General features: G+C 53.5%; 1 protein-coding gene across 5 annotated transcripts in view; it reads right to left on the reverse strand.

The window, feature by feature from the left end:
• PRKAG2 (protein kinase AMP-activated non-catalytic subunit gamma 2) overlaps nt 1-21,396 on the reverse strand; it is a 256,267-nt gene that overhangs the window by 178,230 nt on the left and 56,641 nt on the right. For all 5 annotated transcript variants that reach the window (XM_078059764.1, XM_078059765.1, XM_078059763.1 and 2 more), the window contains one exon: nt 1,929-2,000. In XM_078059764.1, the coding sequence (XP_077915890.1) occupies nt 1,929-2,000 (72 nt within the window). The remainder of the gene's footprint in view (nt 1-1,928; nt 2,001-21,396) is intronic.

Consider the following 21,396-nt stretch of genomic DNA (forward strand, 5'->3'; position numbering starts at 1 on the left):
GGGAGCAGGTGGATGAGCAGGTGGGAGCAGAGGTGGATGTGCAGGTGGGAGCGGAGGTGGGTGTGAAGGTGGGGGCACAGGTGCATGTGCAGGTGGGAGCAGGTGGATGAGCAGGTGGGAGCAGAGGTGGGTGTGCAGGTGGGAGCACAGGTGCGTGTGCAGGTGGGAGCACAGGTGGGTGTGCAGGTGGGAGCACAGGTGGATGAGCAGGTGGGAGCAGAGGTGGATGAGCAGGTGGGAGCACAGGTGGATGAGCAGGTGGGAGCAGAGGTGGATGTGCAGGTGGGAGCACAGGTGGATGAGCAGGTGGGAGCAGAGGTGGGTGTGAAGGTGGGAGCACAGGTGCATGTGCAGGTGGGAGCACAGGTGGATGAGCAGGTGGGAGCACAGGTGTGTGTGCAGGTGGGAGCAGGTGGATGAGCAGGTGGGAGCACAGGTGGATGAGCAGATGGGAGCAGAGGTGGATGAGCAGGTGGGAGCAGAGGTGGATGTGCAGGTGGGAGCAGAGGTGGATGAGCAGGTGGGAGCACAGGTGTGTGTGCAGGTGGGAGCAGGTGGATGAGCAGGTGGGAGCAGAGGTGGATGTGCAGGTGTATGAGCAGGTGGGAGCACAGGTGTGTGTGCAGGTGGGAGCAGGCGGATGAGCAGGTGGGAGCAGAGGTGTATGAGCAGGTGGGAGCACAGGTGGGTGTGCAGGTGGGAGCAGGTGGATGAGCAGGTGGGAGCACAGGTGTGTGTGCAGGTGGGAGCAGGTGGATGAGCAGGTGGGAGCAGAGGTGGATGTGCAGGTGTATGAGCAGGTGGGAGCACAGGTGTGTGTGCAGGTGGGAGCAGGCGGATGAGCAGGTGGGAGCAGAGGTGTATGAGCAGGTGGGAGCAGAGGTGGGTGTGCAGGTGGGAGCAGGTGGATGAGCAGGTGGGAGCACAGGTGGATGAGCAGATGGGAGCAGAGGTGGATGTGCAGGTGTATGAGCAGGTGGGAGCACAGGTGTGTGTGCAGGTGGGAGCAGGTGGATGAGCAGGTGGGAGCAGAGGTGTATGAGCAGGTGGGAGCAGAGGTGGGTGTGCAGGTGGGAGCAGGTGGATGAGCAGGTGGGAGCACAGGTGGATGTACAGGAGGGAGCACAGGTGGATGTACAGGTGGGAGCAGAGGTGGATGAGCAGGTGGAAGCACAGGTGTGTGTGCAGGTGGGAGCAGGTGGATGAGCAGGTGGGAGCAGAGGTGGATGTACAGGAGGGAGCACAGGTGGATGTACAGGTGGGAGCAGAGGTGGATGAGCAGGTGAGAGCACAGGTGCATGTGCAGGTGGGAGCACAGGTGGATGAGCAGATGGGAGCAGAGGTGGATGTGCAGGTGGGAGCAGGTGTATGAGCAGGTGGGAGCACAGGTGTATGAGCAGGTGGGAGCACAGGTGGATACGCATGTGGGAGCAAGTGGGAGCAGAGGTGGATGTGCAGGTGGGAGCAGAGGTGGATGAGCAGGTGGGAGCACAGGTGGGTGTGCATGTGGGAGCACAGGTGGATATGCAGGGGGGAGCACAGGTGGATGAGCAGGTGGGAGCAGAGGTGGATGAGCAGGTGGGAGCACAGGTGGATATGCAGGGGGGAGCACAGGTGGATGAGCAGGTGGGAGCGCAGGTGGATATGCATGTGGGAGCAGGGGGGAGCAGAGGTGGATGAGCAGGTGGGAGCACAGGTGGATATGCATGTGGGAGCACAGGTGCATATGCAGGGGGAGCACAGGTGGATATGCAGGGGGGAGCACAGGTGGATGAGCAGGTGGGAGCAGAGGTGGATGTGCAGGTGGGAGCAGGTGGGAGCACAGGTGGATGAGCAGGTGGACATTTGTCCTGGGCTCTCAATGAGGGAGTCTTGCCTCAGTGGCACCTCAGGTGAGCCGTGAGAAGCTGTGAGAAAGGTGGCCTTACCTTACGAGAAGAATGCTTTTCTGAGCTCTCCAGGTCTCCGTCCAGGAGCGGCATGGCAAAGGAACTCAGGTCCTGGATGGAAAGAGAGCATATGGTCAATGGAGTGGCCCTCAGTTGCCCATCCAGCCTCGTCCAAGGGCAGCACTGGCCCTATGCACATGCCACTGCCCCCTTCTTGAGTCCTCCATGAGCACCGACCCCCAGGGAGGGGTGTGGATGCAAGTGGAGTAAAAGGAGGGGTGACAAGATGCTAGCTTCCTCATAGAATCTGACCATGCTCACATTCCCTTCCAGAACATAAGGCTACACTGCCCCCCATCACCACGGGGGAGGAGCAAGGAGAAGAGGCTGGGACTGGAGGCAGGAGGGAAAGCATCCCAGGAGGAAAGCAGGAGTGGAGAGCAAAGGCTTCTCAGCATCTTGGGAATGGCTGACGGACAGAACCTCATCTCAGGACACAGAACATGGGGCCTCGAGGAAGTGGTCCAGGACGTGAGTCTTCCTGGGAGAGATGACAGGGGTCTCATGGGGAGGAGCACGGGGCTGGCGGCTGAGGGGGCGGGGAAGGTCAATGAAGCTGGGTACCACCGTGGCCAAGAGGAGTGGCGAGTGCCCAAACCCGGGTCACTTCCCCATCAGCCCTGCTCCTCCTCCCCCTGGTCTCACCAAGTCACTGCCTCCAGAGCCCGAAAGAAGCCCCATGGGGGAAGTCTACCAGGATAACTTGCCTGAGTCCTTAACCTTTCTTTTTTCCTGCTTTTTATTGTGGTAAAATGCATGTAATGTAAAACTTACCATCTTAACCATTTTAAGCATACAGTTTAGCAGTGTTAAATACGTTCACATTGTGCCACCATCACCACCATCTGCCTCCAGAACTTTCTCATCTTGCAAAACAGAAACTCTGTCCCCATAAGACAACTCCCCATCCCCTTCCCCCAGAGCCTGGCACCCACCATCCTACCTTCGGTCTCTATGAACATGATAAGGCCACCACCTCATGTAAGTGGAATCATGCAATATTTGCCTTTTTTGTGACTGGAATATTCTATGTAAGCATAATGTCTACAAGTTCCTCCATGATGTAGCCTGTGTCAGAGTTTCCTTCCTTTTAAAAGTGAATATTCCACAGTATTCAGATGAATGGATAAAGAAGATGTGGTATATATATACAATGGAATATTATGCAGCCATCAAAAGGAATGGGATCTTGCAATTTGCAACGACGTGGATGGAACTGGAGGGTGTTATGCTGAGCAAAATAAGTCAATCAGAGAAAGACATGTATCATATGACCTCACTGATATGAGGAATTCTTAATCTCAGGAAACAAACTGAGGGTTGCTGGAGTGGGAGGGGGTGGGAGGGATGGTGTGGCTGGGTGATAGACATTGGGGAGGGTATGTGCTATGGCGAGCACGGTGAATTGTGCAAGACTGTTGAATCACAGAGCTGTACCTCTGACAAATAATGCAATATATGTTAAGAAAAAAAAAAAAAAGAAGATAGCAGGAGGGGAAGAATGAAGGGGGGGAATCGGAGGGAGAGACGAACCATGAGAGACTATGGACTCTGAAACACAAACTGAGGGTTCTAGAGGGGAGGGGGGTGGGAGGATGGGTTAGCCTGGTGATGCGTATTAAAGAGGGCACATTCTGCATGGAGCACTGGGTGTTATGCACAATGAATCATGGAACACTACATCAAAAACTAACGATGTAATGTATGGTGATTAACATAACAATAAAATTTTTTTTTAAAAAGTGAATAATATTCCATTGTATCAATGTACTGCATTTTGCTTACTCATTCAATGATCAATGGACCCTGGGGTCACTTCTACATTTTAGCTGTTGTGAATAATGCTGCTGTGAATGTGGGTATTGAACTGTGTTTCCCCCATAATTGCCCAAATTCATAGATTGAAGTTGTAACTCCCAGAACCTCAGAATGTGACTGTCTTTGGAGATAGGGTCTTTAAAGTGGTAATTAAGTTAAAATGAGGTCATATGGGTGGGCCCTGATCCAGTGTGGCTACTGTCCTTGAAGAAGAGATTAGGACACAGACACAGAAGGAAGACCATATGAAGACACAGACAGAAGATGGCCATCTATGAGTCAGGGAGAGAGGTCTCAGAAGACCCCGACCCTGCCAACACCTTGATTCCGGACTTCTAGCCTCCAGAATGGTGAGAACAGAAAGCTCCCCAGTTCTGTGGTACTTTGTAACAGCAGCTCTAGCAAATGAATAGGTATACACACATTTCATTGCAATCCTGCTTTCAATTTTTTGGGTAAACACCCCGAAGTGGAGTTGCTGGATCCCATGGTAATCTTATTTTTAACATTCTTGAGGAACCACCAGCCCATTCTCCACAGCAGAGGCCCCACTTTGCATTCCCACCAACAGGGCACCAGTGTTCCAATTTCTCCACATCCTCACCAATGCTTGCTACTTTCTGGGTTTGGTTTTGTTTCTACAGAAGCCATCTTAGCGAGTGTCGGGTAGTATCTCATTGTGGTTTGGATCTGAGTTTCCCCAATGATTAATCATGTTGAGCCTCTTTTCAGGTGCTTTTGGCCACTGATGCATCTTCTTCGGAAAAATGTCTGTTCAAGAAGTCCTTTGACCATTTTTAAACCCAGGTTGCTTGTTGTTGAGTTGGTAGGAGTTCTTTCTATATTCTGGACACTAACCTTCTATCAGATACATGATCTGCAAATATTTCCTCCCAGTCTGTAGGCTGCCGTTCACTCTGTTGATCGTGTCCTTTGAGGCACAGCTCTTAATTTTGAGGTAGTCCAATTGATCTATTTTTAGTTCGTTGCATGTGCTTTTGGTGTCATAATCAAGACTTCAGTGCCAAATCCAATGTCATGAAGCTCTTCCCCGGTGTTGTCTTCCAAGACTTTTCTAGCTTCAGCTCTTACGTTTAGGTCTGTGATCTGTGCTGAGTTAGTTTTTCTCTGTGCTATAAGATGCGGGCCCAACCTCGTTCTTCCCCACGTGCATAATGTCCCCAACACCATGCACTGAAAAGACTTTCTCCCAGTGAATGTTCTTGGTACTCTTATCACAAATCATTTGGCCACATATGTGAGGGTTTATTTTGGGGCTTTCTATTCTATTTCATTAGTCTATATGTCTTTCTTCATGCCAGCACCACATTGTTTTAATTACTATAACTTTGTAGTAAGTTTTGAAATCAGGAACTATGAAACATCTTACTTTATTCTTTTTTTTTTAAAAAAGATTCTATTCATTTATTTGACAGAGAGAGACACAGCGAGAGAGGGAACACAAGCAGGGGGAGTGGGAGAAGGAGAAGCAGACTCCCTGCGGAGCAGGGAGCCCAATGCGGGGCTCGATCCCAGGACCCTGGGATCACCCTGAGCCGAAGGCAGCTGCTTAATGACTGAGCCACCCAGGCGCCCTTATTCTTTTTTTTTTTTTTCCACACTTGTTTTGGCTACTCAGGGTTCCTTGAGTATTTCCATACAAATCCATTAGGATTTAGGATAGATTTTTCCATTTCTCCCCAAAAAGGTGCCCGCTCTCTCTTGGGCTGCCTAATTATTCTCCAAGACTTTCGGCCTTGCCCCTTTCAGGCCATCTCCAAACCTCTGCCAAAGAATGATCCCTGAAGGTGTGGGTCTTATATTACATCAGCCCCTCCCCTCACGCCCCGGGGACTTGGCAATGGCTTCCACACCTGGTCGACTAGAACATGCTGGTGAGCTCTTCTGTGTGCAGATTCCAGACTCAGCCTCTCTGGTGTTCATGTCAGTGGTCTCAGGCCTGGTGGCACTTGAGGAGCTTGGGTCCCACCACAGAAGTGGAGTTGATTAGTCTACAATGCAGTATGGGCATCTCCATCATTCAGCCAGCAGCCCAGATGGAGAGCCCCTAGATTCCCACAGGTGACCGTTGGGAGGAGCCATGGACAGGGGCTCTCGGCCAGGCTTGCAGCCTCTGGTCCAGGCCCCATGGATCTGCCAACCTCTGCAGCCTTATTTCTTTAGTCCCTCCAGGACAGGGCTGGCCGCTAGCACAGAGCCTGGCCCAGGGCCATGCATGAATGGCCAGTGCTGGCTGCCATTCTCCACATGCCCCAAGCTCTTTGCCCCCTCCAGGCTTTGGAGCTCTTCCTGCCCTTCACCCCCCAACCGCCAATCCTGGTTCACAGGGTGAACTTCTATGGGCCATGCAAAGCCCAATTCACACATTAGCTCTGGTGGGGACCCACCCTCAGGCAGAATGAATTCTTCTCTTATCTGTGTTCCTACACAACTGTAGACAGACCTTTATTACAGGACTTATCAGGCCATTTTATGATCATTTATCAGTCTATTTCTCTAGCTAGACTTTGAGTTCATCAGGGGCAAGGGAGAGCTATCCGTGTCACTATTCTCTGCCTGTATTTGCCTGGCACGTAGCGGGCATGCAGACGTGTTTGAATCCGCACCCCCTGACCCTCTGGCGGCCAGCATGGGGGGCTGCACGGTCTGTGCTGACGGGCCGGCCGATGAGCAGGCCCCACGCAGCCCAGTTCACTGGGAAGGAGGAGGAACCAGGTGTGGGTGCTTATCTCCCATTTTAATGAGTACATTCCTCTCCGGTTGCAAATAATCATTACCCTTGAACATTCGTGCGGTACAACAGTTTCCACATGCGAAAGCCTTTTCACAAATACTTGTTCCTCATAGAGCCATCGTGCTCTAGCCACCGAGGCCCCCAGCAGTGAAATGACTCATGTTAGACAGTCTGGAAGGAGGGGAGACTAGGATGCTGGTCCAGCTCCCATCATGGGCAGCTGGTGGCCCCAGGCAGCCGTCAGGAGGGGCCGCAGCAAGGCCCCTGCAGCTATTTCTGACCAGTGTGAGCTCCTGAGAGCATCGAGTCCCTCTGACCACGGCTGCGCGCCCACCCCTCAGCACTGCATGCCTGCTCGGTCGAGCATCCCTACAGGGAAGTCACCTGGCAGGAGTGGCGGGCTTTGCTGGAAGGTTCCTCCACCCCACATTCCACGAATCTAATCTTGGCTCTCATCTCTCAGAGCTCACCAAGAAACAGTGCACACCTTGGAGGCCAGGTATGGGAAAATCTCTAACTGCAGCTATGGCCACAAAACTATTAGCTGGTGCAAGAATTGAGACCTGGCCTCCTAGCTCAGCTGACTTTGCAGAAGGCCCAGGCTCCTGGAGCCTGCCCTGTTCATGTGATTTCTAAATATTGAACTCCCAGCAGAGCTTCGTGCTTTCCTCACAGATTTCTCTTCTCCCTGCCATCCCTGAACCTCCTTTTCTGGTCTGCCAGCCAGGCAGGCCAGTCCTGGCGCTGGGTGGGCATTTCGCTGGGCAATGTTGAGGCTCCAGGAGACATTAAGAGCTGCTTGCTGCCAAGAGACTCTGGGATTGTCATTAGCTGCACACACTACATTTTAGACCTTGACCACAGGCTCTGGAGCTGGGTCTCAGGATCTTTGGGGAAAGTGAATTTCAGGATCTGGGCTGCTAAAGTCACCTGTCAGGAAAGCACAGGGATAAAAGAGAAAAGCCCCAAGTTTGAGAAGAGTCCCGAGATGTGAGCTGACCTTCAAGGTAGCCCATTTAACCCCCCACCCCCACCCCTCTTCAGAAATTCAGGCAACAGCCCACATTCTACCACAAAAAAGGTATCAGCAACAGCGCTGTGAATAATCTGCCATTACTGTGCCCTTCTTCAATCTTACTTTGGTCCTTAGAGCAGCCCATACAAGTAGGAAGGGCAAGTGGTACCATCGCAGCCTAGAGCTGAAGATACTGAGAGTCAGAGACATGAAGCCACTTGCCCAAGTCAGACAACCGGACACCAGCAAGCAGGCCCTCTACGCCAGGACCAGCCACTCCCAGCTCAGAGCTCCTTCTGTTAAGTCCCACCGCCTCCTTGGGATGGCTCAGCTCCACTAACAAAAACCAACTCGGTATCAGAGGCTGTGAAGATGTAGAACTCTTCCTTGCAAAATGAGGAGCCTTGGCCCAGTGCAACTTCAGGGGAAGAGAAGGATGAGTGAGGATTTGTCTAGTTCAGTGGCTCATTCCCATAGCAGCTTATGATGCTTTCTCTTTAAGGCCTACTCTTAATGAAAAGCAATGCACGCCGCTGTGGTTAAAGAGCAGCATCCCACCACCAAATGCCATCACTCCACATGATGGCATGTCTACAGTTTGTGGACTCTGGGGTCTTGTTTGCAGCTCCCCCACTCCCCCGGCCACATATCCCGAACTGATTTGTGAATTCCCAAAGGACAGAGGCTGTTTCACTCATGTTTTAGCCTTGAGAGAAGGTGCGAGGTAAGCGTGTATCGATCAGATGCGGTCTGGCCTTTCCGTATTTCTGGTGCTGCGTCTTATAAAACGCCGTTGTTGACGCAGCTGGGACACCCCAGGCAGGGGCCTGACAAAAGCACAAGTACAGGACAAACAGAAAGGATGCCAATGTCAGGGGCCCGTGGCCTGCACCTGAGGGCCGACTAGGGGTTTTAGATATCAGGGTCACAATAGAACATTCCAGTGTAATTACCAGCGGGCTGATTCCTACTGAGGAAGGAACACATGTAGGATGGTTTTCATTCTCCGCTCCCGCCGAGCAGACCTGAGTAAACAGAGCACCAGTGACATCAGGAGCCACCCTGGGCTTGGGAGAACAGCATAGCCGCGTCCCGCATCCCTCCGCCCGCAAGAACACGACCCGTGCATGAGGAAGGAGCCAGGAGGCTGAGTTCCAGCCCCAGCTCTGTTGTTCACTGTGTGGGGGGGTCTCAGGCATGTCTGAATTCAGTTTTTCATCTGTCAAGTGAGAGGGTTTAACTAGAAGATTCCGGAAGAGGCCTTTTAGCTCCTGCTGTCTCAGTTTTTATCGCTGAACTAAACATCATCCTGGGATCCTGGGAAGTAGTGCTGGATTGAGAATAAAATGCAGCTTCTCACCTCCTATGAGGAGTCATAAAAATAATTTTCTTCTACCCTCAGACTACCAAATAATCTCCCCTGCTTTCGAAGCTCAGGGTTTGGGGGCAGAGTCTGCAGGAACATGGGCTGCACCAGTGGAGGGGTGGGGGCATGTCCTGTGCTCCCTGTTGGTACCTCAGAGGTGAGGTGGTTATGACCCGGCCACACGTCTATCCTGACGTACCTTTTTTTTTTTTTTGTAAAGATTTTTATTTATTTATATGACAGAGAGAACACGTCTATCTTGACGTACCTTTTTTTTTTTTTTTTTTTAAAGATTTTTATTTATTTATTTGACAGAGACAGACACAGCGAGAGAGGGAACACAAGCAGGGGGAGCGGGAGAGGGAGAAGCAGGCTTCCTGCTGAGCCGAGCAGGGAGCCCGACGCGGGGCTCGATCCCAGGACCCCGGGATCATGACCTGAGCCGAAGGCAGACGCCCAACGACTGAGCCCCCCAGGCGCCCTGTGACGTACCTCTTAATCTGCTTCCTAGGTGCTAACCTTCTGGTCTCAACCGGTTTCTAAGGTCTGCCCATCAAGCACCTGGGTCATCTGCACAAATGCCAGGTGCGTCCTCACGGATGCCTGGCGTGACCCCAGGAGAGCCATGAGTAGCGTCCTCAGAATCATGGGTGCCCAGTCACTCGGGTCCCACATAGGACGCCCCTGCCCTGCCCGTCCCCCAGGCTCTCCTGGTCCCCATCACCCCACAGGGCAGCTGCCCACGTGGGTTAGCCTCGTCTACGTCTGATCTGTGGGTACGGCGGCTTGAAGTTCACCTCTTGCAGTGAGGGCCTTGGCAGGCACCTCAGGTGGGAGGCACGCGTGAGGTGTCTCCAGATGGACTGGGTTTGCGCAATCCCTCAAAACCGCCCAACAGGCAGTTCTTGGTACCAATGTGGGGGGTGGTGACCAGAGCCATGGTCAATTGGAGCCTTTGAAAAACATTCACATTATATAACTGCTCTCAGAAAAATAAGGAACAAACCCTGAATCACTGGAACTCAGCAACAGGGGAGGGACAGGGGCCAAATTAGGGAAAGCCTAAACTTAACTCTCAGAGAAGTTCCAGAATTCTTTATTTTCCACAGAGGACGTCGTGGTTTCTGACTGCAGTCTGAGAGACTTCCTGATGTAAAAAAGAAAAGAAAACCACTATTTTTCACTCCTGCAGCCACCCTGCCTGCCCCATGCCCCCCACCTGGGGGTCCTGACTGATTGACACAGCTGGCTTGGGCTCCCCAACCAACTGCCCTGGACCTTTGTGCCAAGGAAAGTACTTTAGCCACTGGGGTGGGCTGGCCTTTCTCCAAAGAAAGAAGCCCTGGGCCCCGGGAAAGGCCGAAGTACAGCAGCCTGACCCTGCCCTGGCACTGAGGAAGTACTCCATCCTGGCCCTGAGGAAGTACTCGGCCCTGGCACAGAGAAGTACTCCATCCTGGCACTGAGGAAGTACTCGGCCCTGGCACTGAGGAAGTACTCCATCCTGGCCCTGAGGAAGTACTCTGTCCTGGCCCTGAGGAAGTACTCGGCCCTGGCATGGAGGAAGTACTCGGTCCTGGCCCTGAGGAAGTACTCGGCCCTGGCACTGAGGAAGTACTCCATCCTGGCCCTGAGGAAGTACTCGGCCCTGGCACTGAGGAAGTACTCCATCCTGGCCCTGAGGAAGTACTCGGCCCTGGCACTGAGGAAGTACTCCATCCTGGCATTGAGGAAGTACTCCATCCTGGCCCTGAGGAAGTACTCGGCCCTGGCACTGAGGAAGTACTCCATCCTGGCCCTGAGGAAGTACTCGGCCCTGGCACTGAGGAAGTACTCCATCCTGGCCCTGAGGAAGTACTCGGCCCTGGCACTGAGGAAGTACTCCATCCTGGCCCTGAGGAAGTACTCCGTCCTGGCCCTGAGGAAGTACTCGGCCCTGGCACGGAGGAAGTACTCCATCCTGGCCCTGAGGAAGTACTCGGCCCTGGCACTGAGGAAGTACTCCATCCTGGCCCTGAGGAAGTACTCGGCCCTGGCACTGAGGAAGTACTCCATCCTGGCATTGAGGAAGTACTCCATCCTGGCCCTGAGGAAGTACTCGGCCCTGGCACGGAGGAAGTACTCCATCCTGGCCCTGAGGAAGTACTCGGCCCTGGCACTGAGGAAGTACTCCATCCTGGCCCTGAGGAAGTACTCGGCCCTGGCACTGAGGAAGTACTCCATCCTGGCCCTGAGGAAGTACTCTGTCCTGGCCCTGAGGAAGTACTCGGCCCTGGCATGGAGGAAGTACTCGGTCCTGGCCCTGAGGAAGTACTCGGCCCTGGCACTGAGGAAGTACTCCATCCTGGCCCTGAGGAAGTACTCGGCCCTGGCACTGAGGAAGTACTCCATCCTGGCCCTGAGGAAGTACTCGGCCCTGGCACTGAGGAAGTACTCCATCCTGGCATTGAGGAAGTACTCCATCCTGGCCCTGAGGAAGTACTCGGCCCTGGCACTGAGGAAGTACTCCATCCTGGCCCTGAGGAAGTACTCGGCCCTGGCACTGAGGAAGTACTCCATCCTGGCCCTGAGGAAGTACTCGGCCCTGGCACTGAGGAAGTACTCCATCCTGGCACTGAGGAAGTACTCTGTCCTGGCCCTGAGGAAGTACTCGGCCCTGGCCTTGAGGAAGTACTCGGCCCTGGAGCTGAGGAAGTACTCCGTCCTGGCACTGAGGAAGTACTCAGCCCTGGCCCTGAGGAAGTACTCTGTCAGCCCTGGCCCTGAGGAAGTACTCCATCCTGGCACTGAGGAAGTACTCTGTCCTGGCCCTAAGGAAGTACTCGGCCCTGGCCCTGAGGAAGTACTTGGCCCTGGCCCTGAGGAAGAACTCGGTCCTGGAGCTGAGGAAGTACTCTGTCCTGGAGCTGAGGAAGTACTCCCTCCTGGTGCTGAGGAAGTACTCGGTCCTGGCGCTGAGGAAGCACTCGATCCTGGCACTAAAGAAGTACTCCATCGTGGTGCTGAGGAAGTACTTGGTCTTGGTGCTGAGGTAGTACTCGGTCCTGCTGCTCTTGCCAGTTCCCACCCAGTGGCTTCGCTAGCTCGACAGCAGCATCACACAGTAGAGTCTTTTCTCAACAGAACCCCTCGACTGGGGTGGTCAAGAGGCCTCCATTCCCCCTCAGCTGTCGAACGCAGCAGATCGTTCTAGCCTCCGGGAGTCTCGGGTGTTCAATCCATAAAGCGAGGTTGGATCACAGGTATCGTGCAGTATTGGGATTGTGAGAGCCACTGGCCAGGGACATACCTGGCCTTACCCAGTCAAGACTGAAGAGGACATAGGACGTCACCAGGACACCCCCCCGAATCCCAGGTCAACTGTCCACCTGGGAAGCCCAGGTGGTCTGTCAGGCCCTGCTCAACTGAGGCCTGATATCCAATTGCAAGTGTTCTGTAAAGACACTAGCTGCAGGGCGCCTGGGCGGCTCAGTCAGTGAAGCATCTGCCTTCGGCTCGGGTCACGGTCCCAGGGTCCTGGGGCTCAAGCCCCGCATTGGGCTCCCTGCTCCGCAGCGAGTCTGCTTCTCCCTCTGCCCCTCCCCCTGCTCGTGCTCTCTCTCAAACAAATAAATAAAATCTTAAAAAAAAAAAAAACAAAGACACTAGCTGCTCCTCCTTATAATTAGAGAGCAGCCTTTACCCCGTCCCCACACTGAGAAACAGGCTGATTGATAACTGGGGTGAGCTGTTGTAAAGGGGGTTACCAAGGGCGGGCTGCCCCTGCTGTCCTCTTGTTAAAAGGAAGCTGAGCCTTGCCCGCCTTGTACGCAGCTTGACTAGAGCTCGACAGAAACTGGAAGGTCCCCACGGGCTCCCGGCCTTACAGCCGAGGACGCTGTGCAGAGGGGACGGTGCCTTGTCCGCAGCCTCCAGGGACTTGTGCTCGGGAAGGCCTGAGGGCCCCCAGTCCGCATGCCCGGGGCCCCCTCCCAATCCCCTCCTCACTCAGGCCCCTGGAGTGACCCCTTAAAGGCACATGCTCCAGACCAGGTTGAGGTCCAGCCCCTGCGAACCACTGAGGATTAGGAACCAGAATCAACCCTGTTTCTTGTCTTCTCCCAACCCAGTTCCTCCTGGAAGAAGGGAGTGGGACGGCAGGTTGGGTGGAGGCTCCAGGGGTCTGAGTCAGCTCAGGTCGGCGGTGAGGAGGGAGGCAAGGGGCTGGGAAGGCCCAGGAGACAGTGAGGAGCAAGGCTCGGGTCTAGGGCAGTCATTCCCCCCCGGGCTACCAGGGTGACCTGGATTGCTGGCTGCTGCCTCAGTCCAGAACAATCCGTATCTCCACAGGTGGTATCTCCAGCCCAAGCCAGGTGATGAGGAGGGAGACGTCACAGATGGGGGAGGCTCATCTTGTTTCCCCGGAGAGCCATGACCGGTCCAGAGTCCCATACCTCCTCACGAGGAGGCGCCGGCCGTGGGTGAGGGTCCAGGCAGCAGGGGCAGCAGTGGAGAGGCTCTTGGCCACCCCTGGGAAGGAGAGTGGGGCCCAGTCGGTCGGAGGGGGTCTCTGTACACTTAGCTGAGCCTTCACTTTGCCAAGGGCCACACGAAATCCCCGAAGGAAGTAGCTGGATGAGAGGATAAAGATGGATAGGATAGGTTGTCCATCCCAGCAGATTTAGGAAAAACCAGGACACAGCCCAAGTAGGCCTATTTTTACTGTCCTGGAAGAACCTTTGCCACACATAAAGGAGAGCAGCAGATTTAGGAAAGTCCCGCGATCACATTATAGCCTCACCTCCTCAAGCTTCGCCTGCGAAGTGGAAGCAGCCACTCTTCTGTCCCTGGCTGGGTGACGGGTTTCCGCCGGCACCTGCTCACGCTGTAGTGTGTCTGAGAGCCCTGCTCCTCTCCGACACCAGCAGTCGGCGGACAGCAAGGACCTCACCTGGTTCACCTGAGCGACTCGTGCCGCCACTGGGCCAGGTACACAGCAGGACTGAAAGGAGAGTTTGTCTTTCCGAGAAACAAAACTGATACCGGAAAAGGTGCTAATAAGCTCCTTCGTACTGCGCTATCGGGGACTGATGACGGCTCGGTGTGCTACACACGGAGATCTGAGGGTAAGGGAGTGACGCGCCGGGGCTATCTTGGATTGCTCGGGCCTTCCGAAGGCAAGGACAGACTGAGTACGCCAGCCATCTGCGAGAAGGGCAATAGCCCGTAATTTCCAGGGCTGTTTTCAGCTCTGACATTTTACTAGTTTGCTAAGACAGATCTTACGATAGGGCTTGAAAAGACCAGGCCTGGTTTCTGGAGAGGGTTTATCTACTCACAAATAAAATGCCAAACCACCAACCAAGACTGTGGTGACCTTGAGGTTGAACCCTTTGCGGGTGCCACGCACTGCCTGGCCAACTGGGTGACCCTGGTCAGGGGGGCTCCCCCACTTTAATGTCCCCTTCATGAGGAAAAACACCAACCACGAGGGAAAGTGGAGGTGCTGCTGGGTCTGTCCCACAGACCCGAATGGCCCTGCGTCAGCCCCGAGGACACCGCCCCCGCCCCCAGCCTAGTGCCCCGCAGACAGCCCTGGCACCCCAGGGAAAAGCAGACGGTTTGGGTCTATGCTTGAAGGCAAACTGCAGGAGGGACACTGCGAATTAGAATACCACTGGGCACCCAGGGAACATTTTTATAAGGTCATGGCGCTGCTGGCTGGCTCTGAGACATACCCTCCGCTCTGCAGGAGAGTCTTGTGCAAGCTCAGAGACCTCATTTCTGCTCCCAACCACCTAGCCAGTGTGGCTCTGGGACTCGGCCCAGGAGCTGAGCTGATAGCCACAAAGGTTTCTAGCTCACAATTTCCAGAATATCAAATGTCCCTATTTGTAACACCATGTATCAAAAGGTTCTTCCCGCTTTCTGCAGGAAAGGAGGATTCCTCCTTCATCCCCTCTTGCTGTGCCACCCACCTGCTCTGGGCCAACACGTCACACGCTGAAAAGTACAAGACGTTCAGAGTAAGCAGCAAACACCAAGGACGCAGAAAGAATTCAAAGGCTTTCTGCACTAAGCATAATGAAGAGAGGTGCTTTTCTTTGTTCACCCCTGGGTGAACTGGCTGCTCCAGAAGCATCTGGCCACAGTTTTCCAACGAATAGTCCAAACCCATCGGTGGACCATCGCATTGATTTAGTGGATCACACGACCATGAAAATACGAATTAGAACAAAAGAAGGATGCCTTTCAATGTTTCATCAAATTTTTGATTACACACACAGACGGACATAAATAATGCACGTCTTACTGCACTGTGGACAAAAGAGCCTGAACAGTTGTGCACAGCTCAGGTCATGACCCCAGGGTCCTGGGATCGAGCCCCACATCGGGCTCCCTGCTCCGCGGGAGGCCTGCTTCTCCTCTCTCACTCCCCCTGCTTGTGTTCCCTCTCTCGCTGTGTCTCTCTCTGTCAAATAAATAAACAAAATCTTAAAAAAAAAAAAAAAAAAGAGCTTTGAAGCAGGTACAGGTAGATTTCAGAGAGGAGCTGACTCTTTGTCCCTCGAGACGTCATGAGAGAGGAGAAGGATGAGCACCATCTGTCTTCCTCTGTCCTGGCCGGAGCCTTCTGACCTCTCCTAGAATTTTGTGCCCAGAAATATGCACGGAGTAAAGAGACAGAGCACGACCTCTCTTTACTGTCATGGGAGGTGGGCAATTCCTTCCCTGCCTCCCTTTCATCCGAACCCCTGCGTCCCTCCCGTGGCCCTGTGAGCCGTGGACACTGCTGCTCTGACCCAGCATGGGCAGCGTGGCTTCCGCCAACCCCAGCAGCCCTGGCCACCACTGGACCCAGAACAGCAGTTACGCCCTTGGGACAACCACCCACCCCTGCAGAGTGCTATCTGTCAGCACCTGTGCCCACCTGGCCCAAACCTGCGGCAGACCCCCTGGTCTCCTGACACCTACGCCCAGGGAAATAATGCAGTCACAATATATGACAGTTGGAAAAGGTCTCAGAAATCTTCCAAATCTGGGGCACCTGGGTGGCTCACTCGGTTAAGCGTCTGCCTTCAGCTCAGGTCATGACCCCAGGGTCCTGGGTTCGAGTCCCACATCAGGCTCCCTACTCAGTGGGGAGCCTGCTTCTGCCTCTGCCCCTCCCCCCTGTCGTGTGCGCGCTCTCTCTCTCTTAAATAAAATCTTGAAAAAAAAAAATCTTCCAAATCAATCAATCCCCTTCCATCCCAAGTGGAGTAATGGATGTCTAGAGAGATCAGACCGAGTTGCTCAAAGCCACGCGGCACAGTCATGAACCAAATCCTGGTATTGCAACTTCTAGCTGGGTTCTCTGTTGCGCGATGCTCTTTTTAGCTGATTTTGACTTTCTAGCTTATGTTTCTATTACATAAGAGGACAACAAAATGACCTTACAGAGTCACAGCCCAGTGCGAGCCCCTCACGTGGGCCTGGTCGTCCTGGGCGCACAGTAAATGTCAGTCATGGTCAGGCCATCCTCCGATGGAGGTTTGTTGGCATTTTCACATCTTTCCTCCAGCGACAAAGCTCTGGTTCCAAATTGCCCTTCTTTGTCATTCAACAGCTTTGTGTGAACGTGTTACTTCCTGGAATCCTCCACTTCTATGTGGAGGAGGCCATCAGGGTGAGCAGCTGCTCCAAGAACTTACTGGAACAACAGGAACCTCAGTGTCCCGCTGACGGAAAGCTGGTGGGTGCTCTGCACAGAGGGGCCCAGGTGCTGCCCGCCAGAGTGGTACATGGAGACCAGCGGGCCAGGAGACGGTATCTGGCCGCTTCCCCTTCCTTCCAGGGCCGGGCCTGCCGAGGGCCATGTGTGGCTCACGCCGGGCAGCTCCGCGTGGGAGATCAGAGTTCTCGGGTACAACAGCGCCCTCCTACAGAGCTCGTGACCACGGAGGCTTCCAGGGACCCCATCCTGGCCCCAAGTTGCCCCCAGGGTAAGTTAATGACGCTCAAAATGGCCAAATGACTGGCTCTTTTTAAAATTTACTTTTTGGTCCTGTTTACTAATTTAGCTCCTGTTGTTAAAAAAGCAGCTGAATTGGGCCTATGCCCCTTCCGTGATAGCCCTGGGTACAGACTTCTGCTCCACCCCACCCTGTCGATTGGAAACCCACTTCCCGTGTCTGGCCCTCAGTCCCCTCACTTGAGATAGGAGGTGTTCAGGCTCAAACCCTAGAGATCCTCCAAACCCCCCCAATTCTGTTCCAGGCCATCCCTTTCCCCAGCCCTGTGACGAGAGGACTCCTGTCTACATGGCTGGGTTTTGCTGCCCCACCCAGCACGGGGTCCAGCTCCAGAGGCACCAGGACAACAGCAGTAAGTCAGAGCCACTGTGGCATGGGGGGAGGGGAGCAGGCATTCTTAGGGCCCACTACTCTGTCTGACACTGAAATGGTAAATACGTGTCACTATCTGTGCGTCCAAACCCACAGAATGTACCACACCAAGAGCGAACCCAACGTCAACTCTGGGCTTCAGTTAATAATAATGTATTAATAAAGGCTCATCAACTCTAACAAATGTACCTCAGAATGCAAGTTGTTGATACTAAGGGATACTGGCGGGGAGGGGAAGGCTGTATGTGGGAACTCTGTGTACTTTCTGTACAATTGTTCTGCAAATCTAGAACTGCGCAAAAGAAGGTCTATTAATGAAAGAAAAAAAGCAAGAGCAACAAAGGGCCAGAGCTGAGTTCAGTGCCAAGGGCCAACCAGTCACCCATCCCACTGGGCTCGGCATCCGCCCTGGCCGTTAGCACCAGGAGACAGAAGGGAGCCTGCAGTCTAGCTGAGGGGCCCGCGCACAGCTCCTCTCAGAGGCCCATGCATCACTCCACTTGGGGACAGGAGCTGGTGCGTGGTCACTTCCCCCCACGTCCACGGCTCTGAGGCCTTCCAGAATGCAGGGGAGCAGGTCCTGAGTGGAGAGGATCTAGTCTAAGGCTCCAGGCAGAAAAGATAAATGAGGAGATACGGTGACCAGTGGGGTCAGGCAGCATGAGGGCCAGGAAGTTCTGAGAGCCCAGGTCCCCTCTTTCAGGCCAAGCTGGCCAGTGGGGACCCAGTGGTGGGGTTCGGGCCTTCACGCTCCAGATAGAAGCAGGTGCTAGCCGGAGTCACCAGGCAGCCTCAGAATGTGTGGCGTGGGTGGACAAATCCCAGTGCCAGGCTGGAGACTGAGTGGGCACAGAGAAACTCATGGTTCCTGGTCGGGGACTCAAAGCCACAAACCATGGTGCTAGCGAATCCAAACAAGGAATTTGCTAGGTTTTTTGTTTTTTTGTTTTTTGCTGCCAACAAACCCATTCTGTTCTGGAGGGGCTCATTATATAAGTAGGGGAGGGAAGAAAAATGCTGGACGTGAGGCCAAAGTCACCAAAACAGCAGAAACTTCTAGATCAGCTGCTGCCGCCGCAGGGAGTCAGGTACAAAACACAGGGGTTGTTTGTGGCTTTGCTTTTTCAAGGAAGAAAAAAAACCTGCTTCTCACATCCTAAGAATTGGGTTAAAAGCCATCATCTCTTAGGAGGATCTGATCACTGAGATGTCCCCGTGTGTAGCATGTGTCCCCAGGCCACGCGTGCCTCCCTGTGGGCCAGGATCGGGCTAGGAAGAAACACGTCCCTCAGCATGTCCTCTGCATTTCTCATCTACCCCCTGCTTCAGTGCTTTGGAACCTTTATCTCTTGCTGAAAAAGCACAGAGGATTCTGGACCGGGTCCTGTGGGGATATTCCTAGAGCCAGAGGACCCCGTGGGACTGTCTGTCCCTTAGCCAGGCCAGCCCCTAGTTTTCACTTGTGGTCACTACCAGTGTGTCCTGGGAGCCTCTGGACCACGTATCTCTCTGCCCTCTGCACCCAGGGGGCCCCAGGGCCACCTCCCTCTGCACGCCCAGCTTGGAGAATGGAATCATGGTGAACAGGAGCCTTGCTGGCTGAAACCCGTAGGGTCCCTCCTGCCTGAGGGCGAAGTCGCCACACCCCTGGCCTGACATTCAGCGCGTCAGTTAAGGTTATGACACACAAAGAATGTTCTTTTTTTATGCATTACAATTTTATTTGGGGCTTGACATTTGTTCAACAGTCACGGAATTTCTAGGCCAGTTTCAGGTAACTGAAGAGCCTTTATAATTCGTTCCCATTGTCTAGATCCAAGGTATGCTGCAAACACAGTCTGGAGCAAAATGGGAAATCACATCTCTCTAAAGACGAGCTGAGAAATTCTAATCCAGTAAGTTGTCTCCTCACAGCATAGGGTGCTCTACCTGTCTCCCTCGGCCACGCTGGGGCTCATGCCAACCTTTGCTCAACTAGCCAGAGCTTGGCCATCTCTCGCCGACACGTGACTCCCCCTACACGACGGTTTGAGGCGTACGAGCTGACAGCACACCCCCCATTTGGACTAACCCCCCTCTTTCTCTTACCCACTGGTAAGAGGACCTACTCGTCCTCCAAGAACTAGCTCAAGTCCCACAGATTCGTGATGCCTTTCCTAACGAGTCCCGTTGGAACCCTTCTCTAACTCACGCATTTCAAGAGTTTTGGAGACTCACTTAAGAATTTAAAGAGTTTTGAGTTGAAGAGTTTTAAGAATTTAAACCACTCAAGCATTGTCTGTTTATTTATAAATTTTCTCTCTGTAGAGCTTGTGAGCCCTCTGAGGGCCACAGCTCTGCGATTCCCCTAATTTTTGCATGTGTGTGGGTAAGAGCTAAATTCATGGGATTCAGAAGTAAAAACAAAACGACGCAGAATGGAAAAGTTGGGAGTCCCACTCTTGGCCCCATCCAGGTTGTGCCCCCAAAGGAACCACCTTTAGTTGCACATCCTACTAGGGCTTCTTTATGCACGAGCACACTTTCTAATACTAGGGATCCCTGTTATGCATACATTCTGCCCCACACCTTGCTTATCCAGGACACGTTCACTATCGGCACAGAGAGATTTTTCTGGTATCCGGCGCACACTCCTTTGGATGGAACATTCTAGTTGCACCAGCCCCTGTGGCAGTCCGAGTCTCCAATTTTTGGCCATCAGGACAAGGCTGTTGTGAGAACTTTGCACATTCTTCATGTTTCTAGGATATGTTCCCAGAAGTGTGACTGTGGCTCAAAGGGCCATGGATTTGTGATTTCTGGACAATACTGCCACGTGTCTTCCTTAGGACTGTGCCATTCTGCTCTCCTCACCATGGGGGAGGAGACTCTGCTCCCTCATAGCCTCACCCATAGATTGTCTATGCTGTCCGACTTCAGACCAGTGAGAAATGGCATCTGTGTCACCTACACTTCACCTGTTTAATTTACTCTCTGGCGTGCCATCCGGCAGGCTCAGTACTTGAGCTGTAAGCTGTGGGACAGGCTTTCTCCACTTGCAGGTACGACAAGGGTCCCGACATCAGTGCAGTCCCAACCGGCTTTGTTGCTGTTGTTAATAGAATAGAACCAGTGCCCCAGGAAGCATGTTTTATGGTGTGTCTATCGGACCAGCAGTGATGTGAAGCTCCTGACGCCAGGGTTCAAGTTAGCGGGCTGCTGGGGAGGGGGCTGCATGCAGTCAGCGCGTTGGCTGTGTGGTAGTTTACGGCTCTGAGCACGCGCAAGCCAGCCGCTCCCACCAAGTCCCTCCATCCCCCCCTTGAGTTTGGGCTGTTGAGATCAACAGAAATGCAGCGGGAGGATCACGAGAGAGGAAGCTGGTGGCTTATCCTTGGATCTCCTGGAATCTGCCCTGGGGGAAACCAGCTGTTAAAAATCCGACTGCCTGGAGACCACCCTGCCACGGGGAAGCCCACGCTAGCCAAGGGGCAGGGCCGCACCGAGAACCAGCCGTCAACCAGCCCAGGCACCTGTCGCAGGGTGAGGAAACCTTGAGAGCGCTCCGTTCTCAGCTGCCGTCTGGCCGAGATCGCAGGCGGAACGCTATGCGGGGACTGGGCCTGCTGCGAGCCAGGCCACCCCTGGATCTGCGATGATCCCCAACCATATTTCTAAGTTTTGGGTGGCTTGTGATACAGCAACAGGTGACCAGAAAACAATGCAATCTTGTGGAAGTTAGTTTCTCTGCGCCTTAGTTTTCTCATCCATAAAATGGGACTCATAGGAGTTCCTATCAGATTATGAGTTAACATATATAAATATGTAAATACATAACTCGAGCTAACATACAAAGAGATTACAGGAAAATGCTACCTATTACCTTAAGATACTTCCCTCGTTTTACAGGCAAGATGTCATTATATAAGAGCAGAATGCTGTTATTATTGAGAAAGGTGGGGGGTGATGTAGGCTGGGGGCTTCTAGTCTGGGGTGGGACGCTCCTGCCATGTCTTTCGGTCTTTCAGGAGGTGGAAAGGAAATGCACACATGCTCATGACCACGCGGGCAGTGAGGACAGCCAACCCCTGCTTTCACCTCTCATTTCATCAGCTCCGGTAATGCTGATGGTCTAAGGCTGATCAGGG

Source organism: Halichoerus grypus, chromosome 12 (genome assembly GCF_964656455.1).
Source record: "Halichoerus grypus chromosome 12, mHalGry1.hap1.1, whole genome shotgun sequence".
Lineage (NCBI taxonomy): Eukaryota > Metazoa > Chordata > Mammalia > Carnivora > Phocidae > Halichoerus > Halichoerus grypus.